This window comes from Echiichthys vipera (assembly GCF_963691815.1).
Source record: "Echiichthys vipera genome assembly, chromosome: 11".
Taxonomy (NCBI): domain Eukaryota; kingdom Metazoa; phylum Chordata; class Actinopteri; order Perciformes; family Trachinidae; genus Echiichthys; species Echiichthys vipera.
This window is the reverse complement of record NC_139836.1, coordinates 28,544,697-28,566,455: the sequence shown is the minus strand read 5'-3', so window position 1 is coordinate 28,566,455 and position 21,759 is coordinate 28,544,697. Positions and strand designations below refer to the sequence as shown.

At 41.2% G+C, this 21,759-nt stretch overlaps 1 protein-coding gene across 1 annotated transcript in view; it reads left to right on the top strand.

Annotated features, from left to right (window-relative positions):
- ttc27 (tetratricopeptide repeat domain 27) overlaps positions 1-21,156 on the top strand; it is a 110,304-nt gene extending 89,148 nt beyond the window's left edge. The window contains exons 17-20 of the mRNA XM_083922380.1: positions 1,290-1,487; positions 1,626-1,737; positions 19,431-19,531; positions 20,850-21,156. Of these exons, the coding sequence (XP_083778506.1) occupies positions 1,290-1,487; positions 1,626-1,737; positions 19,431-19,531; positions 20,850-20,972 (534 nt within the window). The 3' untranslated portion in view covers positions 20,973-21,156. The remainder of the gene's footprint in view (positions 1-1,289; positions 1,488-1,625; positions 1,738-19,430; positions 19,532-20,849) is intronic.
- The last annotated feature ends 603 nt before the right edge of the window (positions 21,157-21,759 follow it).

Below are 21,759 nucleotides of genomic sequence, written 5' to 3'. Positions count from 1 at the left end.
AACGGTGCGGTAGAGCGACTCCAACACCGTCCCCGCTGCTCTGATTCTCCGGCCAGTCTCACGCTCCATCGTCCCCTCACTCGTGAACATGATCCCGAGGTACTTGAACTTCACTTGGGGTAAGGACTCATTCCCTACCTGGAGTAAGCAATCCATCGGTTTCCTGCTGAGAGCCATGGACTCAGATTTAGAGGTGCTGATCCTCATCACAGCCGTTTCACACTCGGCTGCGAACCGATCCAGTGAGTGCTGAAGGTCACTGACCGACGACACCATCAGGACCACATCTTCTGCAAAAAGCAGAGACGAGATCCTCAGCCCACCGAACTGCAACCCCTCCCCACCACGACTACACCTTGATTTCCTGTCCATGAATATCACGAACAGGATTGGTGACGAAGCGCATCCCTGGCGGAGGCCAACCCCTACCGGGAACAAATCCAACTTACTGCCGAGGATCCGGACACAGCTCTCGCTTCCGATGTACAGAGATTGGATGGCCCACAGAAGTGACCCCCTCACCCCATACTCCTGCAGCACCTCCCACAGTATCTCCCTAGGGTCCCGGTCATATGCCTTCTCCAGATCCACAAAGCACATGTAGACTGGATGGGCATCCTCCTAGGCCCCCTCCAGGATCCTTGCGAGAGTGAAGAGCTGGTCCGTTGTTCCGCGTCCAGGACGGAATCCACATTGTAAAATTTTGAAGTAGATCGTGTTAAATCTCTCGGAGGTGTTTGTTAAAGTATGACACGTGTAAATGTCAGAAAATGGGCATGAAATTCAAAATGTCGGTTGAGTTTAAGATATTACTCCAAGAGGCTTTTTTGTACATCTGGAGCTCTATGTGCCTACCGATTTCCATAAATTTGCACCAATCTGGGAGTCGGGACTGTATTTTAGGGGGAGCTACAGAGTCAGTTTGTCACGCCCATTTCTGAAACCAATAAAATGTGTACATTTTCTGTGTGTGTGTGTGTGTTATTACTTGGTAACTGTGGCAGATTGGCATGTTTAGCATAAACCAGGGAGACTGTAATTGTAACAGTTTAATGCCAATGCTTGTGAAAATGAATACCACATTTCCCATAAACCCAGTTGCTTTCCTTCCTGCTGCTCCTTCATTGGATTATTTGGCAGTGCTGAGCAATGCTGCATTTAATTAACAGTAATTAAAGGATTGTATGTGGAATTTAAAGCCAACCCATGACATCACATATAATGGTGTTGAGACTGGATGAACTGATTTATCTGACGTGAATCCTGTCTTTTGTGTTTCCCCGTGGCAGATTCTGCAGATCCTGGTTAGAGCAGTTGTTGAAAACCTGACGGACAGTCAGGGTGAGCAGGCAGAAACCCTCCGGTCCAAAGTGAAGGAGCTCCTGGGGCGGGTCACTTCCCGCCACAGTAGTGACAGTGAGATATGGCAGCAGTACGCTCTGCTGTACGGAGGCGGCCACGGCTCCAGCTCAGAGGACAACGAAAAGGTTGATAAGCTGAAACGTCACAGCCGTGTTGTCTCACCATGTTGATTGAATCACAGTCCGCTGAACTAACCAATAATTAAGAATCCAGGGCAAAACATAAGAAACTGATAAAATGGTGGCGTTCTAATGTTTTTTCAGGCTCTACAGTTTTTGTCCAAGGCCCATCGCTGCAAGGTTCAGGCTGGTGGCTGGGAGAAAGAACCTTGTCTCTTCAAGGAGGTGATCAAAAGAGCCATCAATATGGGTGAAGGTGAGAGCTCCACCCAGGTGTACACACAACCACCATCCACACAGAAACCTTTGCGTTGTTTTATTCCAGGGAATCTGTACGCATGATCGTTTGATATCCTGCAACTGAGTCTCCATGCCGTAACTATGCCATTTTAGAAGACTTTTTGACTGAACGGGAGTAACTTCTGTCTATTGAAGAGGCAGGAGATGATCACCAAAGTCTTAATCACATACTGTATATTAGGAAGTCCTGCTTGTCACCTTGTATTGCTGAAAAAATGGTGTAATGATGCGGTGCAGATTTGACAGGGTGAAAGTTCAAATGTCTTTGCTTTCCACAGTAACCTGTTGAATACTGGACTAAGGATCCATCATAATGAATATTAAGTATACTCACAAACTAGGTCTCTCATGCAGAAACTTTTACAGTTACCCAGAGACCGTTTAGGAACTCCATAACACTACCTGCGTTTCCACCAGAGGAACCAAGGACTACATTTAATTACTTTACCAAAGGGAATTCATAAAGTTCAAAGAACTACACACTCAACCTGTCATCCTACTCTTCACAGTTCTAATGATGGTGGGAAGGTAAAGAGTAATGCCAAGTTCCTATCTATCAAAGAGTGAGTTAACAATTGTGATTAATCACGACCCACTAATGAAAGCACTTGTATTTGCTGCTTGGCCAAGAAATACATTTGAGTGTGTGTGGGGACATTCCCACACAAAATTGAAATGCAGCGCTCTGTTAGTGACGGTTTTTACGTCAGTCAGCAGCGGTTGGTCTGTCCAGGTGGACTGTCAGTTATGCTGCGTTCACTTCTAATCGGAAATCTGTAACTTCCAACTTCTGAGTCAGGGTCGTAGTAAGGGCACAAGTGTAATAGGAACGTGTGTGTGAAAATACTGGTTGCTGATTGGATAAACCATATGTCTATCACCAACATACGGGCCAAATCAACCAATCAGATCAATGAAGTGTATGATGTACTAACAGCATTGAGGTAAAGCTCAGAAAGTAAACAACATGTGGGTAAAGGATATTTTCCGTTTGTGTAATGTGAATTTACAGATAAAAGGCCCAATTTCAGGAGCCCGGTCCATATTCAACAGAAGGATCCAGAGAAAAAAGAGTTAGTGAGCGGCTTGCTCCATAGCTGCTCATCTCATCTGTGGAAGCCCCCATGTTGTTTACAGTCACAGTCTCTTTGCGTTTCGTCATTTAAATCCGCCTCAAAAACAACGCTGATTGGTTCAGTCTCTTGGCAAACTTCTCCAAACTTTCTCCATCGCACGTTACCAGACTGATCTGACAGTAAAATACAATGGAGCTCAGAGATCAGGATGGGCTCATGAGGTTAGGTGTGTATGAGATTGAGTGAAAATGTATTTTATTTTATTAACCTTTATTTATACAGGTAAAATCTCATTGAGACCCAGGGTCTCCTTTGCAAGAGAGGCCTGTTCAGGTAGGCAGTAGCAAAACACAAAGTTACAGACTAACTGAACACCCAGGACACACAACACAGAACACACAGGAGACACAACACAGAACACAAACAGTAAAACAGTAAAATAATACAGTACAAACTGCAAAGGGCAAAGAACAAGTTAAGTACAAGTTAAGTTATGTACAAGTGCAGACCCCCACAGACTGTCTCAACAGCCTTCCTAAAAGCAGTTTGAAGTCCCCTAAAGAAATGAAGCTGGACAGCTTCAGCCTCTGCTGGAGCTTGTTCCAGGTTGCAGGCGCAGCATAGGAAACTGCTTTCTTGCCAAGTTCAGTACGGACTGACGGGATGGCAAACGAGATGAAGTCCAGGGACCGGAGGCTGCGATCAGACTGTTTCCATGCCAGATACATTGACAAAGAGGGGAGCAGTCCGATAATGGTACTGTGATGTACAATGTACAGTGATGTGTGAGGCGTTAACAGCCAGTTATAAATCTCAAGGCCCCGTGATATGCGGCATTCAGCAGTTGCAGGGAGTGAGCAGAGGCATTTATATATATACAACATCCCCATAATCCAGGAGTGGCAAGAAAGTGGCAGCAAAACTACGTTTTCTGGCTTTAAAAGAGAAACAGGCTCTATTTCTGAAGAAAAACCCCAGCTTTAACCTCCATTTCTTCAGTAACTAGTCAAAATGACATTTAAAAGAAAGGCTATCATCCACTGTGATGCCTAGATATTTGTAAGTGGCCACGGTCTCAATGGGGATACCCTGTGCAGACATAATAAAGGGTAGAACAGCAGGTACCTTTCTTTTATTTGAAAAGAACATCACCTTGGTTTTACCTGCATTTAGAACTAGCCTTAGTTGAAATAATTGCGCCTGAATGGTGTCAAAAGCAGACTGCAAGTCAGTGAACACCTGGCCAAAAGAAGATGCACAACAATAGACAACGGTGTCGTCAGCATAAAGATGTACAGATGCATTAATATTTTGGCCCACCTCATTTATATAGAGTTGGTCCTAAGACAGAACCTTGCGGCAAACCGTTTACAGTGTTTAGGAACTCGGAGCAAAGGCCCTCGGACTGCACACTTTTTACGGTTGAAAAGGTACCGTAATTTCCGGACTATAAAGCGCACCTGACTATAAGCCTCACCAGCTAAATTAAGGGGAAAATACAGATTGCTCCATATAAAAGCCGCACCCGACTATAAACCGCAGGCGTTTTGATGTGTAATTACCGTAGTATATAGGGGTTCCTGCTACCACGGAGGGGATTGTCGGGACAGAGATGACTGTTTGGGAACGCAAAGCGTCCCATTTATTAACAATAAATCTTTCAATCATTCAATCAAACTTTCACATCTTTGACATGGCGAACAGCATTCGTGCAGAGTACAAATAATACAACGGTGCAAAGTAATACAAAGTGCTCGCCTGTAACACGGCAGTAAAAGTGCAGTCCCGCGGCCGTTTACGTTATCAAAATAACCAGCCATTCATTGATGTCAAGGGTACGTGCAGCAGCTCTATTTCCTTCTTTGACAGCCAGATCGATTGCCTTTAACTTAAAAGCAGCATCATATGCACTTCTCCGTTTGTTTTCCATGTTGAGGGTGTTTGCATGAACACTTCCTTCGCGCAAACTGTCGCTGAAGCTCTCCTACTCTTTGTTTTGCTCTCGTTACCTGGCGCCAGATGTCTGCCTCGGTCTCGCGCATCCTCGGTAGTGCGCGCCCCTGGTTACCGTAAGCCGTAGAAAAGCCGCACCGTTGTATAAGCCTCAGGGACCAGAACGAGGGAAATAGGTAGCGGCTTATAGTCCGGAAATTACGGTAGTTAGAAAACCAGCCAACTGCATGGTCTGAAAATCCAATGGTGGTCAGTCGCTGACTCAAAATCCTGTGATCGACTGGATCAAATGCCTTTGAAAGATCGATAAAAAGAGCAGCACAATATTTCTTGGCATCCAAGGCTACCAACATATCATTTATCACCTTAATGGCAGCAGTTGCAGTACTATGCTGCTTCCTAAAGCCAGATTGAATAGGAGATAAAATATTGTTAAGTCTCAGGTAATCCTTGACCTGGTCATTCACCAGCCTTTAAAGCACATAGCCTTTCAAGCACAGAGGGAGCACATAGGTTTTCCACACTTCAGGAATAATGTTGCTCTGGATAGAAAGATTACAAATGTGAGATACCGGTTGAGCTATAATGTGCGCAGACAAACGTAAGAAGTAAGGGGGAAGGTTATCTGGACCTGCTGATTTTTGAGGGTCTAGGTCTTTTAAGGCCATAAGGACCTCTTTAACAGAGAAGGGGGAGAAAGAGAAATCCTGGCTACCTGTGGCAGGGCTGGCGAGGTAGGTGAGTTAACATCATGAGAGGAATCAAACAAGGAGCTGGAGGCTATGAAATGTTTGTTAAAACAGTTTAGCATCTCAGATTTGTCAGATATAGGGATGGAGTCAACAACAATAGTGGGAGGCAGCACTGAAGAGCAGGTATTGGCTGAAAGAGATTTTATGGTATGCCAAAGTTTCCTGGGGTCGTTTAAGTTGTCTGTGGTCTGTGATAAATAGTACTCTCGCTTAGCTACCCTAATAGCGCTGGTGCAGCTGTTACGTTCTTGCCGAAAAAGTAGCCAGTCCGCCTCAAGCCCCGACTTCCTTGGATTGGCCCAGAGCTGATTTCTCTTGTGTAAGAGACCTGTAAGTACAGAAGTGAACCAGGGGCTCTCTCGTCCCTTCACCCTGAACCGACGAAGAGGAGCATGTTTGTCCATAAAATAACTACAACTGCCATAAAAATATTCCCATGCAAGATTTAAATCATCAATTAGTAAAATATGATCCCAGTTAAAATGATAAAGATCATGAAGAAAAGCTTGTTCAACAAAGTTCTTCAGACTTCTCTTAAGAACAATACGAGGCTTAGTGCGAGGGATTTTAATGTCCCTAACAGCAGGGATCACACAATGGTCACTCATATCATTGGCAAAAACTGCTGTAGCAGAATATTTATGTGGCATATTGGTAACTAAAAGATCAATAAGAGAAGAGGAGGTTGGGCATTTGGGGTTAAGACACTTGGGGCTTTTAATGATTTAAGTAAGGTTAAAAGCTGAACACTGGGCCTTAAAAGGATCAGACACTGGTGAAGACCAGTCCCAATTAAAATCACCCACCAGAACAATTTCTTTGAATTTCAGTTCAGATAACAGCTGCATTAAAGAGGATAATGTCTCTGCAGTGGCAGAGGGGGGCCTGTAGCAACCAACAATAGTTACGTGTTGACCACCAGACAAAGCAATACTTAAAGCTAAGAAGTCAAACTGTTTACAAATGGATTTGGCAAGCAAGATTTGTGCAGCAAGATTGGATCTGACATATATTGCCACTCCACCGGCCTTATTAGGACGACCAGAACGGAAAATATTAAAACCCTGAATTGCTACATCCTTGTCCAAAACAGAGAGCCAGGTCTCAGAAATGACAATTAAATCTGCACCAGTCGACTAAACTCAAATTTTCAGCAAATCCATTTTCAGGGTTAGAAAGCAGACTGCGAGCATTTACATGTATGATATGCAGACCAGACACATTCTTAAGATTTGATGCCATGCTACATGTAACTGGGGGACCAGGATTTGGATGAATTTCAGATAGCAGAAGAAGCATAAAAACTAAACATTTCCGCTTAATGCTCAGACCAATTGAGCCATTACAGGAATTAATAGTATAGGCCCTACCTCATATGGCACCTGTGTGATTCCATAAGGAGGACGCATTGGGGAAACAACAAATATCCAAACCGCCCAAGCAAGCGAAATAATCGGACCGAGCTATATTTAACTGCAATAGCCAATCAGCTGGCTCAGTTCCAAGTGAGGAAGTTGCACCACTTGTGATGAACAGCTGCGGGCAAAGAGTCTAGAATCCCCATCGCAGGACCGCCAAAATGCCAGGCCATGGTGAGGAAAAGAACAAGGGGCAAAATCACCATGACAGCAGTTAAGTGGCAGGTCAGATGACAAAAAGTGCAGAGCGGTAATTGCTCCTGACGTTAGCTCAGCCAATGTGGACTGGGAATAGGCAAACTACAGTGTGTGTTCACGGTAATGAAGGGACATGTCTCAGTGGGACAGTGTGGTTCACTGATGTGTTTTTACCAACAAAATTGTGATACACTATATTTGTCAGATGGATCAGTTCAGCTGTCAGTTCATAAGATTTGTTGACAAAAATACAAACTATAGACTACCACAGGACTTATTCTCTAAATGCTAGAATGGTATGTATGGATATTGCTATATGACTATTATTATAATCTAGGTTTTCAGTGCATTGTTTTGGCTATATGCAGCTTCTGAGGTTTTCCCACTCTGACAAGAATGCCTTAGTAGGCATGAAAATGGAGCATTGGCACTTTAGGATAAAAAAATATCGACTTTTAGCAGCTCCACTATCAGTATTTAAAGGTTGAATATGTAGAATGAGCAGAACACCTCGATCTAGTTTCTCAAGATCGTAGTCGCAACAACAAAAAATAATTCCAGCAGTATGGTTTCTAGGTTTGTTGCAGAGTGTGTCAGTGATCAGCCTGCTCTATGTCAGTGATAAATCATACAGGGTAACGACTCATTTGGACTAATCAATTAATTTACAACAGTATTTAATGTTAGCCAGTCTTTAGCTGGAAGTCTTTCTTTGAGTGCTGTGGAATCCATTAGCTAGCTCTCAACAAGAATGATTCTTGTTTCTGTAGCCTGATCGGCGTGAGCAGAGCAACAGCTTCCACAGCAGAGACAGTGAGCTGAGGGCAGATGGAGATACAGAGGACAGCTAAGTAAAGATGAAAGTGATGTTAGCGATCAAGGAGCACCGTAGCCATTTGGGCGTGCGTTTGAATGGCATTTCTCTCCTTTCTCTCAGTCCATGGAGTGAATGCTCGGCCTATATTCACTCTGGTTTTTGCCCGTCTCCGCTCACTCAGCTGCTGGGACAAATAACGCCCCCTTCACTGAGGCTCCGATGCAACTGCAGGATTGGCAAACTCCATTTCACCCAGTGACAGCCTACAGTAGCTGCACCCAACAACAGACAACCCTGGCAAACAGCAACACCCAACACTATTGGCTGCTACCATGGAAGCAGAACGGGACAGAAAGTCAATGTCAAACCTGTCAAAAAATGTAAATATTAATTCAAACTAATCATAATTATTTTAATGGAAAAGCAATACTTTAATTCTGTTCCCCTAAAAACTGGTGTATTATTATTAAAAAAATAAAAAAATATATCTTTTAATAGAGATTCTACATATTCAACCTTTAAGTATTACATCAAAATGCCACAGTAGAGTTTCAGTTTTCTTAACCTCCACCCTGGACTTCACATTCCACTCCGCTTCCCTGTGGGTGTGGGTGCTGATTCCACACAGACTACATGTTTCCAAAGAACAGAAAGCAAAGGACAAAAAAAAGCAGAGCATTACAGTCACAGCTCTGGAGGAGGCAGAGACGGGAAACAGCTAGTGTGGGAGGGACCTGTTGAACATTCAGGTGGAGGAGGGTAAGCTATTCTGTCCTCAGACTGCTGCTGTCATACAAAGCTATCAACATGTGTGTAGAGATAAAGCAGTTCTAAAGTTCTGTCACAGTGAGTCCATCAGTGGCTAAGTTCAGCTACAGAAAATGAATCGTTTTGATGAAAATTTTACGTTGTGGGCTGTTGGTCACACAGACCTTCAGTTCTGGAAACTTTTTTTTTTAAACTTATTTTTTTATTGAAATTTTCAAACAACAATTACAGTGTCAGGGTTCACATACTTCTCCAAACAATCACATTCGTATCAGTGGTCTTCATGTCCAGTGGTGGTGGTGGTGGTGTCCTCTTTGTGCGTGTTTTTTTAAAAAAAAAAATTTTTTTTAAAGGCTTATTAATTGAGTTTCTTTTCCTCAGTAACAATGTCAGGTTTCACACACTCCATAAGGCGGCAAATCACGTATCTGTGTCATTATTGTCCAGTGGTATTGGTGGTGTCCTCCTGTGTTCTATAATCCGTCCATTTTTCCCATTTATCCTGAAATTGTGTCTCTTGAAGTCGTAGTTTATTTGTAATTTTTTCCATTACATATATTTCTTCCACAGTGCTCACCCACTGCTCCTCAGTCGGGGGTTCCGTTTTATACCATAACCTTGTAATGGCTTTTTTACTAGCAGATAGCAGAACTTTAACAAGATACTCATCTTCTTTTTGTATTATGTCTTGTGTTAGATTTCCCAAATAGAGTATCTTACATGACTTCGGTATCTCGTATCCTATTATTTTTCTTAGACCCCGCCATATTTTATCCCAATATCCTATTATCCCTTGGCAGGACCAAAAAATATGCGTATGGGCAACATTCATGTCTCCACATAGTCTCCAGCATGGTTGATGGTTACCTGTAGTTTCCTTCCTAATGTTCGGGGTTATAAAAAACCTAACCGTATTTTTCCAATTGAATTCTCTCCAGCTCCTGGAGCTAGTGGACGAGCACTGTGTTTTACAGATCACGAACCATTCCTCTTCTGTAATTCGTTCCTTCAACTCTTTTTCCCATTTTTCTTTGATATAAAGAGAGGAGGTCTTTCTGTAAGACAGCAAACCTTTGTATAAAGTTGAGATTACTTTACACTTTTTCTTCATAGGCTTTCAAAAAAACATTAATAACTTCATTGTCGGTGTCAGTTTTTATCTCCTTCTCATAATAGTCCTTTATCTGTCGGTATCGAAATGTATCATGCTCATCTAAACCAAATTTATCCCTTAGCTTTTCAAAGCTCTGCAGCTTCCCCCGCTCAACCATGGTGCAGAATGCTGTGATGCCTTTTTTTCCCCATTGTTTAAACCCTTTATCAATCACACAAGGTACAAACCTCGGGTCAGACGCAAACCAACTCAGAATCTTTACCTCTTTTTCCCATTTATATCTTTCAACAACCTTGTTCCATATTTCTACTGTAGTCTTGGTTATAGTATCTAATTGGTTACCTAACTTGTGCAATAATCCCTTATGGGCTATTAGGTGTCGTGTTTCGATGTCCATTTGTCCTAATTCTATACTTTTCCATCTTGCGACAAACTCGTCATTACACCAGTATATCAGAGGTCTTATTTGTGCGGCGTAGTAATATTCCCTAAGGCTGGGTAAGGCCAGGCCTCCTTTGCCCTTTGGCAGCTGCAGAGTTTTGTATCTGATCCTGGGTTTCTTTCCTCCCCATATAAATCTCGATATCCACCTATCCCATTCAATAAACTGTTTTTGTGGGATAATCACTGGTAGTGACTGAAACAGATACAGAAGCCTTGGTAGGATATTCATCTTAACTATCTCTATCCTTGAGCCGAAATCAAAGTTGGTCATTGACCATCTCTCCAAGTCTCTCCTAATTTCTTGACTTATTTTTGTGTAGTTCGCATCGTACAGTTTGTCCAGTCCTTTTGTGATATTTACCCCTAGGTACTTTATTGACTTGCCATTCCACTTGAGCTTATATGTGTCCTTTAACTCTTGGGATGGAGAATAGTTTATTGACAGAATTTGTGTTTTTGTGACGTTAATTTTGTATCCTGAGTAGAGTCCATAGTTCTCTAATAGTTCCATAGTTTTTGGAAAACTTTCATTGGGTTGTTTTAGGAAAATTAATATATCATCGGCAAAAAGCCCTATCTTGTGCTCTTCCTGTCCTATTGTCACCCCTTTAATTTCTCCCTCCTGCCTAATCATCTGAGCTAATGGTTCGACAAACAGCGCAAAGAGACTTGGTGAGAGGCAACAGCCCTGCCTCGTTCCCTTTTCCAGTATGAATCGCTATGTCAAACTACCATTTATTCTGATCCTCGCCATTGGTTCCTGATATATTGACTTAATGCAGTTTACAGAGTCCTCATTAAATCCAAATTTTTCCAAGACCTTATATAAAAATGCCCAATTCACACTGTCAAACGCCTTTTCCGCATCTATACTTACCAAAATTACACTATCTCCCTCCTTTTGTACCTTCTCAATGACATGTAGAGTCCTTCTTATATTATCTTGTGTTTGCCTCTCTTTAATGAAGCCAGTCTGATCCTCATCAATCAGGTCCTGCATAAATGTCTCTAATCTCTTGGCTATGATGGAGGTGTAGAGTTTATAATCTATATTTAGTAATGATATTGGTCTGTAATTACAGCAATACTCTTTATCTTTACCTTCCTTTGGGATAACAGTGATAATAGCTTCTTTCCATGAGGGAGGGAGTTTGCCTTTTTCGAGACTATAGTTAAATGAGTTGCATAATAGTGGGGTTAATTCCCCTTTAAATGTTTTATAAAAGGAGGCACCCAGTCCATCAGCTCCTGGTGATTTCCCTGATTTTGCCCGACTAATTGCCTTTTCAATCTCTTCTGCTTTTATTTTGGAGGTCAACATCTCATTCTGCTTTGTACCTATTCTTGGCAGATCTAACTGATCTAAGAACTTTCCTAAGTCTTCTTCACCCACTGAGGTTGGCTGTGCATATAATGTACTATAGTAATCCACAAATATTTGTTCTAGTTCTTCTGGTTCATATAGGTTTTTATTGGTCTTAGGATCTCTTATTTTATATATATGGTTTAGTGTTTGTTGTTTCCTTATCTGTCTCGCAGTATTTTTTGTGGCTTTAGAACCTCCCTCATAGTAAGTTTGTTTTGTATACCTAGCTTTCCTTTCCACCTCTTCCAACAGGATGTCGTCTATTTTTTTCCTGACTTCTTTTATCCGATTAAGTGTTTTCGAGTCTTTTGTCTGCTTGTGATGGCGTTCCAATTCACTTAGTTCTTCAATTTGTTTCTGGTACGTTTCCAGTCTGGTTTTTTTGGCATAAGCTGTGTGTGAAATCAGCCTCCCTCTTATTACAGCTTTAAGGGCATCCCACAAGATTGTTGGATCTACTTCCCCATTATCGTTTTCCTCCCTATATCTAATTATTTCCCCTTTTAATTCTTCAACTAATCCCTTGTTGTTCAGTATACCTTCGTTAAGTCTCCATACTGTATTTCTCCTTTTGCTATTCAGGTTGATTTCTAGGTAAACTGCACTGTGGTCTGATATATCAGTTACTCCAATCCTGCATTCTTTCACTTTATATATATCTCCTTTGTTCATTAGAAAATAATCAATTCTAGAGTACATTGCGTGGGGGGCCGAGTAGTGAGTATAATCCCGTTCAACTGGGTGGAGTTCTCTCCATACATCTAACATGTTCATTTCTGGCAACATCGCCTTCATAAATCTATTAACTTGTTTTTTATTTCTCTTTAGACTTGTTGTGTCCAGCCTGTAGTTTAACACCACGTTGAAGTCCCCGCCGCATATCAATGTCCCTTCCGTTTCCAAATTTATGAGGTCAAATATTTTCTGAAAGAAAGCTTTCCCGCTTTCCGGAGGGGCGTACACGCTGAATAGTGTCACCAGTTGGTTTTCTAATTTCCCTTTAATCATGATATACCTTCCCTCCTTATCAACAACTTCCTTGATCAATTCAAACTTTATCGTGTTAACAATCAGTATTGCCACACCTCTCTTATGATTTTGGCCAAAGGAGCTGGCAAATTAATTTCTGTATCCTAATTTTTTAAACTTTTCGTGCTCCTCTCGTGTCAGGTGTGTCTCCTGTAGGAAAATAATCTGCATCTTTTCTTTTCTAAACTTAGTTAAAGCTTTACCTCTTTTTCTTTTATTGTTCAGGCCATTAATATTTAGTGACACCACCTTAATATCATTGTGTTGCATAGTTTTTGTCTCTTGCTGTGATACGTGATCCTTCCACTGCAATATTATTAACCCTCATTTCCTTACGAACATAATAAGAACAAACACAGAACCTGGAGCTGAACTTCCAAACAAAAAAGGACCATATTCCCCATAGGCCCTGTCTCCCTGTTGGTGGGAGTGAGGGATAGCCTTTGGTGTCCGAAGGGCCCCCCCAGTGAGTTGGAGTCTACCTGGAAAGGTTCTTCCTATCTTACTAGATGAGTCCAACAATTCAATGGGTCTTCTTGTCGATTCTTTTGTTACATTAGAGAAGTCTTGTATTTCTGGTAGAGGGGGGGGGGGGGGGGTTGGTGAAACTTCCCATTTAGAGTCTGTTTCAATGTAACCCTTCCAGCTGCTGTGGAGGCCTTAACTCAAAAATAGGAGACATTTTATTGTCCTGGGTTTCCTGTGGGTTCTCTCCCCCTCCCGCACAAATTCAACTGAGTTTGCATTCATCGGTCTTCTGTTTCTCTCTTTTTTTTTTTTTTTTTTTCTTTTTTTTTTAAATTATTATCCGTTGTTTATTTCCTAAATATTTGTAGCCTTTCCCTCGCTCGGCTCCCAGCTTCTCGGCGTTCCTCCGTGGCGGTGTCTCCCCCATTTATCCCCGGGTTCCTTCCAGCGCGCTGCCATGTGGAGGACCTCAGGATGCGTTCCTCCAGCGGGGGGTCGCTGCCGCGGCCCTCCAGCACCTCCAGCCCTCTGTTCCTCATGTCCTTCGCTGCTTCTTCCGCGCTGTTGTAGATCTTGGGACCCTCCGGCCAGTGGATCCTAATCTTGCTCATCGGAGTTTGGAAGCGGATCTTTTTGTTTTTTAGAGTCTTTTTAATCTCCGAGTAGGATTTACGTTTTTTCATCACCTCTGTGGGGTAGTCGTGGTCAAAAAATATCTGTCTCCCATCGATTTGTATTTTCTCTTTCCAGGCTCTGGTCAGGATGTTTTCCTTGGTCTCGTATTTCAAGAAGTTGACCACTATGGACCTCGGGGTTGCTCCCGGTGGTGGTTTCTTCCCCAGGCTTCTGTGTGCCCGCTGTATGTGTAGTTCAGTTCCCTCCGGTATCCCGAGCTCCCGGCGGAGGAGCCCGTCCACTAGCTCTGGCACTGATTCATTATCCTGTTCGGCTACATTATAAATTCTTAGGTTGCATCGTCTTCCGTGTCCTTCAACCTCGGTCAACTTTTCTTGTAGTTTTGTTTGTTGTTTTAGTAGCGTAATAATGGCCTTTTTAGCGTCCGTGTTCCACTCCTCCAGCTCTGAAATATGCTCCTGTGTCTCACTGATATCTTTTCGCTGCTGTTGTATTTCCGCGATGTTTTCTGCCATTTTGCGGTTTGTTTCCTCTGTGAAGCCAGCGAACTCTCTCCTCATCTCCTCTTTAAATTCTTCTTTGAATTTTGAGAGGTCCTCTTTCATTTCCCTCCTGAGGTTTCGTATTTCCTTCGTTAAACTCGCGAGGCCGTCTAGCACCGAGCCGAGTTGTTGTTTAGGGTCGCTGTTCCCGTCGTCGGCTAACTCGTCTTCAAAATCGTCTTCTTGGTCTTTGGATGTCATTTTTTTACGTATACTTCTCTGTTTTCGTCCCCCACTCATTTCGTGTTAGTGTTAAAATTGAATTCTCTATTCTTTCATAGTTGAGGGGGTAGTTTTTCTTTAATCGACTCAGGAGCTCTACTCTACGCTGCCATCTCGCTCCGTGACCCCGGAAGTCCTTCCAGTTCTGGAAACTTTAAACAATTTTATAAACAAATAAAATAATCAAAAGCTTAATGATAATGAAGTATGTTCAGGATGTATTTCCCATGGTGCACTCTGTATCTGCACCGCTACATCGTCTGCATTTTAAATACACATTTGAACAAATTAACCTTCAGTTTGACAAGTTTGTCTTACCCTCACACGATGCATCTCCACTTGGGGTTACACTACTTCTGTTCTCTCTCTCTTTGATTTTTATCTGGTCGATTTGGTTTAGATTAGATTCAACGTTATTGTCATTGCACAGAGTACAACTACTGAACCAATGAAATGCATTTTAGCATCTAACAAGGAGTACAGAAATGTGCACTATTATACTGTCAGTCGATTATTTGATAGTTTGAGTTCTAATCCATTAAACAAAATCATGTTGCCCTCCCCAGCTGTGGCTTGTCTTGAAATGTACCCTGGTCCCCTTTGTTCCCCGTCAGTCCTTGACTGTATTTACGGTTTGTAGTAGAGATGCACCGATCTGATACCCGGATCAGATATCAGCTCCTATATTGACTAATTAGCAGGATCAGGTATCGGATGAATGAGGCTGATCCAGCCATTTCTATTTTATTAATATCATACACAGCAAGTTAATTAAGCCATTGTGGTTTCAGGAAGCTGCTTTATTTTATATTACATTTATAAAAATATCTGTTTGCAGTGCACTTTACATGGAAGTGTTATTTCTTTTTGCTGCTAATGTACACTTTATTTATTAATAAATAATTTTAAGTACATTTATATCTGTTTTAATTTGTAACCTTTTTTTTAACAAGGTTAAATGTTTATGTCAAGCCTGATGCCTTCACTCAAATTGACAGGTATAAGGTTAATTGATTTAAAAGTAGGATTGGATCAGTATCAGGTATCGGCCAATACGCTCAGCCCAGGTATCGTATCAGTATCGGATTGGATCGGAAAAAGCTGGATCGGTGCATTGAAATCAGTTTTTCCCTAAGTTGTAGTGTCCCAGCTCAGTTAAAACTTTGACATCAAGCGAGGAGTACCCCACTGTTGAAAGCAATTCATAAAAAAAAATTGCACATTGACAAGCCACAAAGCTTCTGGGATAATGTCCTTTGGACAGATGAGCAGAGATGGCAAAAGTACCCAAATTCTTTACTTGAGTAGAAGTAAAACTACCTGTATAAAAAACAACTTAAGGAAAAGTGAAAGTACTGATCCAAATATTCATTCAAGTAAAAGTAAAAAGTACGGGCTCTGAAATTTATTCAAAAGTATTATAAAAAGTAAAAAGTATTTCTATTGCACGATTCACTGCAAAGCTAATAACCACACGATCATTTATATGGAATCCATTTAATCAATGTCATTGTTTGAACAAACACAAGATGTATCCTAATGTACTATAACACAGTCAATTGTAGGCATTTGTATTGTACATGTCAGGTTCACACATCACACTTCTGAACATTACATTTTGGACCAGGACTGGCTTCTAAACTGTGGTGTTACAAATTTTACTCGTAGGTCCAACTGTTAATCAACCTTTTGTATTGCACATCAGGCAACAATACTACTACTATAACACATACTAGACCCCCATCTTCATCTCTATACTACATCACCCCATCCCTCTATGCGAGTCTAATGTGAAGGCAGGGAAAACTAATGTACCAAAATTGTTTGTTCAACTTCAAGAGAAGAAGGTTTTCAAAGCTTTTGGAACATAGCTTAGCCCTCCTGGGTCTAAAAATCATCAATCTGATTTACTGACCGACAGACAGCCGTGTCTCTGTCATGCCTCTCTCAAGATGGCAGGCAGGAGCCTGTAGCAAACACAGGCTACAGGCTGGCGTGCATCAACACAGCAGCAAAAAAAGAAGAAATGTTTTTGTTTGTTTTTAAGAGTAACAAGCCTTTTTGGGAAATGTAAGGAGTAGAAAGTAACGATAATCGTGTTAAAAATTTACTGAGTAAAAGTAAAAAGTTGTCAGAATAATAAATACTTCTAAAAGTACAAATTACCTGAAAATTATACTTAAGTACAGTAACGAAGGGCTACACGGTGGTGTAGTGGTTAGCACTGTCGCCTCACAGCAAGAAGGTCACAGGTTCGCATCCCGACCTCGGCCTTTCTGTGCGGAGTTTGCATGTTCTCCCCGTGTCTGCGTGGGTTTTCTCCGGGTACTCCGGTTTCCTCCCACAGTCCAAAGACATGCACGTGCTAGGTTAATTGATGAGTCTAAAATTGCCCGTAAGTGTGAATGGTTGTCTGTCTCTGTTCGTCTCTATGTGCCCTGTGATAGACTGGCGTCCTGTCCAGGGTGTACCCCGCCTCACGCCCGATGTCAGCTGGGATCGGCTCCAGCACCCCCGCGACCCCGACCCCGGGATAAGCGGTTGAAGATGAATTGATGAATGAATTGAATACAGTAACGAAGTATTTGTACTTCGTTACTTGCCATCACTGCAGATGAGACCAAAGTGGAGCATTGTTTCTTTTCTGGGGCTGCTTTGCTTGTGTCTTGAATCTGTGCAGGGTGCAATGAAATCCCAAGACTGTCAAGGTGAAATGTGTGGCCAGTGTCAGAAAGCTTGGTCTCACTCGCAGGTCATTGCTCCTCCATCAGGATAATGACCCAAATCACACAGCTAAAAACCCCAAGAATGGCTAAGAGCAAAACATTGATTATTACTTTTGTCAGTTTCAAGTTATTTCAGTAATCATTGTGGGTTTTCTTTTTTTTAATGGAAGGGTACCAACATATTTGAGTGGGGCTGTATACTGCACAGTCACTATTACTGAAACTCTAAGTGTAGGGATTATCTAGATTTTTAAGCAAAGGTATAACTACTTAAAAGGTTTTTGTACTTTAACCTTTAACAGTCTGTCATAAATACAAACTCAGTAGAGCTCAACCAATACATAAGCATTTCATAAATGATCAGCCAATTTAAGCTTAGCTTAGCATATATCAATTAGGGGTGGAACGTTTTTTTTTTTTTAAATCCGCCCCGTTCAGTACGCATGTCACGGTTCGGTACACGTGTTTACCCTTCAGTTTATGGAGATGCAACGTAGCGTAAGCCTTCATGACTGCTGTCCTCTCTCGTATCCGTCTCAGTGCTACGTCTGTGTGTCAAATCCCGGCGCTTGGAGACTTGCTCCATGCTCTCCCTGTAGGCTAACGGCCACAACGCTACGCACGCTCCCGCTATGCACGCCCCTGCTACGCACGCCCCTGCTTCTCTACGTGGGTTTCTGAATCCTCTTGGCAACAGCCCGCTAAGCTCCCCTCTGTTTGTTCGTTTCTGTCTGGTTAAATCTGTGGTTAAATCACCACATCAATTTCTCTTTCTACTCTGAAAAAAAGAAAAGTTGACACAGAAAACCACCAGTTTACCAGAGAACGGACAGAGAAGTTTTTGTTTCTGTCTCTGCCTGAGTTTACTCTGCAGCCATATCTGCGTGTAAAGAGGAGAAGTTGATAAAAATGTAACATAAATGCAGAGTAGCATGATTTTTGTCAGTCCAGTTTTTGATGAATAAACTAATGTTTCATATGTACTTGTCAGCCTGGTAAAGTAACTAGTTACGAAAGTAATCAGATAAATGTAGTGGAGTAAAAAGTAGAATATTTCCACTGATTTGTAGAGGAGTAGAAGTATAAGGTAGCATGGAGAGAAAATACTCAAGTAAAGGACAAGAGACTCAAACTTTACTTTAGTCCAATAATTGAGTGAAAGCATCTGGTTCGAAGGTTTGTTCATTTAACAAGGATTGTTTTTGACAAGCTTGTTGCTTTGAGGCCTATGACTACTATTTACATTGATAAAATAAAGACAATATATGTACTCCTATGTCTCTGCATTGTTTTACAATATCCATTAATGTGATGCTCATATTTTTACGGCCCCTCATTTTAGATCATTTTCATCAACCGGCCCCAATCCCACATTACTTGAATAGCCCTGATGTAGCCTTTATTCAGTCAGTTCAGTGATTGCCGTTTGTGCGTATTTTAGTGAAAGAAAACCTATTTTCTTCATTTTTTCTAAGATTTGATAATGTATAAGTGTTTACCCTTTTGCCAAATAAATATATAAACGCGTAAATGCAGCAATGTGTCTCCTACTGTTTCAAAATTTCACTTCAATTTCATTTAAGATTGTTACAGTAATCCCTGAACAAGCTGCCTCATTGTTTCAGTTTCTGCATGATTGTATGACATGTCCTTAAGAATATCTGATTAATAAAATAATCTAATTATTAGGCTATAGATCTGATACATGGTATTTTTAGAATCCAAAAGAAATAGAAATAGAATAGAAATAGAAAAAAACAACCGAACCAAAACGAAAAGCCGAACAGTGGATTTTGTGAAACGTTCCACCCCTAATATCAATATATTGATGAATCTGTATCACTTTGTGTTTTCGCCAATGAGTGACAGGAAATCTCTTGATACTGATCTTGAGTAAATGTATTAAGTTCCACCTATGGGGGGCAGTAAGGTCAGAAATGATCATATTCTGGAGAGTGAGCAGTACAAGGACACATTCAGTTTCCTTTTTTTCTTTAAAAAGGATTTTACAGTGTAGATATACATACTGACTTTGAATCCAGGACCAAACAAAAGAGTGACTAAATCATGTAATCAAACAGACATGATCCAGTCTCTGAATGTTTCTCTGTGTGTCTCAGTGACCATCAGCTGCTCGAAGACCAAGAGTAATCCAACAGAAGCTCTTCAGATGCTCTCCTCCACCCGCCTCAGCCTCAAGAGCCTGGCCACCAAAGCTAAGGTACAGTATTCCTCCGCTCTGTCACTGTCAGGACATCACTGCCTTTTACTGCTGTGTTCATGCATCAGTGTCTTTAAAGTGAAATTCCAACGTAAAATCATCCCATGGTTTTTTACGGCAAATACACTCATCAAATAAGCCATCAAGACAGTTTTTTTTTGTGTAACAACTATTAATGGAGAAATCCAGTAGAGTCGCTAACAGCCCGACATGGCTAACACTGATTAGCTCGGGGCAGCACGGTGAAGGAATTAAAACGTCTTTTTTAACCACTAATACTGCTCAAAATAACACCAAACCTCTGCAGTAGCATGAGAAGAGTCCTTACACAGAAAACGAAGCAGCAACAACGTAGTTAGTGAACCCAGAGTTTATTAAAAGAGTGTTTTAAAGACTTACCTACTGGCCCCTGTACCAGCTCCTCTCATAGTAAAGTCCATTCAAGTGGATTAGCAAAGTCAATCCAAAAGGAAGGAGCCCATTAGTGCTTTGTTTTCTGTGTAAGGACTCTTCTCATGCTACTGCAGAGGTTCTCTGTTATTTTGAGCAGTATGTGGTTAAAAAAGACGTTTTATCTGTTAAAAATAATTTGAAATATTGCCATTTGGTTTGTTTTTTTAGTGTCTTCATATCAGCCTCTAAAGTGCACTGTCTGTCTGAATGAATGAAAGGCAACAACATGTTGAGGCCATGCCACTCAGCATTTTAACAAACAGCAAATCTAGTTTGTTTTTCGTAGTTCACCAATAACTAATTGTCAATGTGTATTGAACGGATTATTTATTAAATCCCAATGATTAATTATGTCATTAATGTGTGTGCCTAGTAAATAGTTATAGTTTTAGTTATAAATTAAAAGTAATACTTTAAATTTGAAGGGCCAGATACAGGAAGTTGTGACACTCACTCACTGTCAGTGTTTTGTTTTTTTTAACACAGAAGGTCCCTTCGACATTGTGGTTAGATAAATAATGTAATTAATGTGTGTGCCTAGTAAATAGTTAATCTTCTGTGTGTCATAAAGTAGAAGGGAAGATTACCCACTACATTATGTTACTCTGGCAGAGATGGTGTAATACAATGACCTGTCAGTCCCTTATTCTGATTATTATTACCATGTTTAAAAATGAATATATATGATATGAAATATTAACATGCCACAATTCTTACTTAAGACAGTAATATAAAAGGTAGACTCAAAAAATAACTTTAACCATATAACATCGAAATCATCCACTGTTATTGAGTGGAATATGAATGACCCTTCAATGTTTGACATCATTGTTTCATGTTTCTCCTCTGCATTACTTTGTTCCAGCAAATGCACACAGATGTGGCCACAGGTCAGATCCACCCTGAGCTGCAGGACGGTGTCACTGCTCTGGAGCAACTGGTCCCAGAGATGCAGGAGCTAAGTGGGACGCTGCGTGACCAACAGTGAGCGTCCTCCGCTCTGAAGGCTCCTCAATACTAAGAGCCAGCTGCAGTCATCAGCCTTGTGTATTGTTGAACGTCTTTTAAACTAGGAATTTTACATGTGATGACTGGGAATAACAATATCAGAAAGCCAAAGGTCTCACTTTATCGTGATGTTTTTATACCTCTATATCCACATCAGAATGTAAACAGTGACTGTAAGTATCAATTGGTAAAATATTTGAAATTCTGAATCCTTGCTTTTAATTTTTCTGTTGCCTTTCAAAATAAGAATATTTGGATAATAAAATGATCATAATTAATCACAACATGAGCTTGAGGAACATACTTTTACAGAGTTGGTGTCAATGTTTAAAGTATAAAAAATCTATGTGACTGGCGGCTGATCTAAATGGCTGGAGGGAAGTCGTGACACTCACTCACTTTTTTTTTTAACACGGAAGGCAGGTCCCTTCGACATTGTGGTTAGACAGTTAATAATTAATAGCAATCATGTCAGGAAAGACGTCTAAAATATGGGATCACTTTGAAAAGAACAAGGATGACCCCAAGAAGGTCACATGCAAACTTTGTAAGAAAAACTTTGCCTATCACTCATCCACGACGAACATGACCTACTACCTTGAACATGTAAGTAACGTTAGACAAACATGACCTACCACCTTAAAACATGTAGGTAACATTAGACGAACATTACCTACCACCTTAAACATGTAAGTAACATTAGCCTAGCTACCTGCACAGGTTCCAACAGTCTCCTTGCACAAATTCAGTATTAGAATCTGAAATAA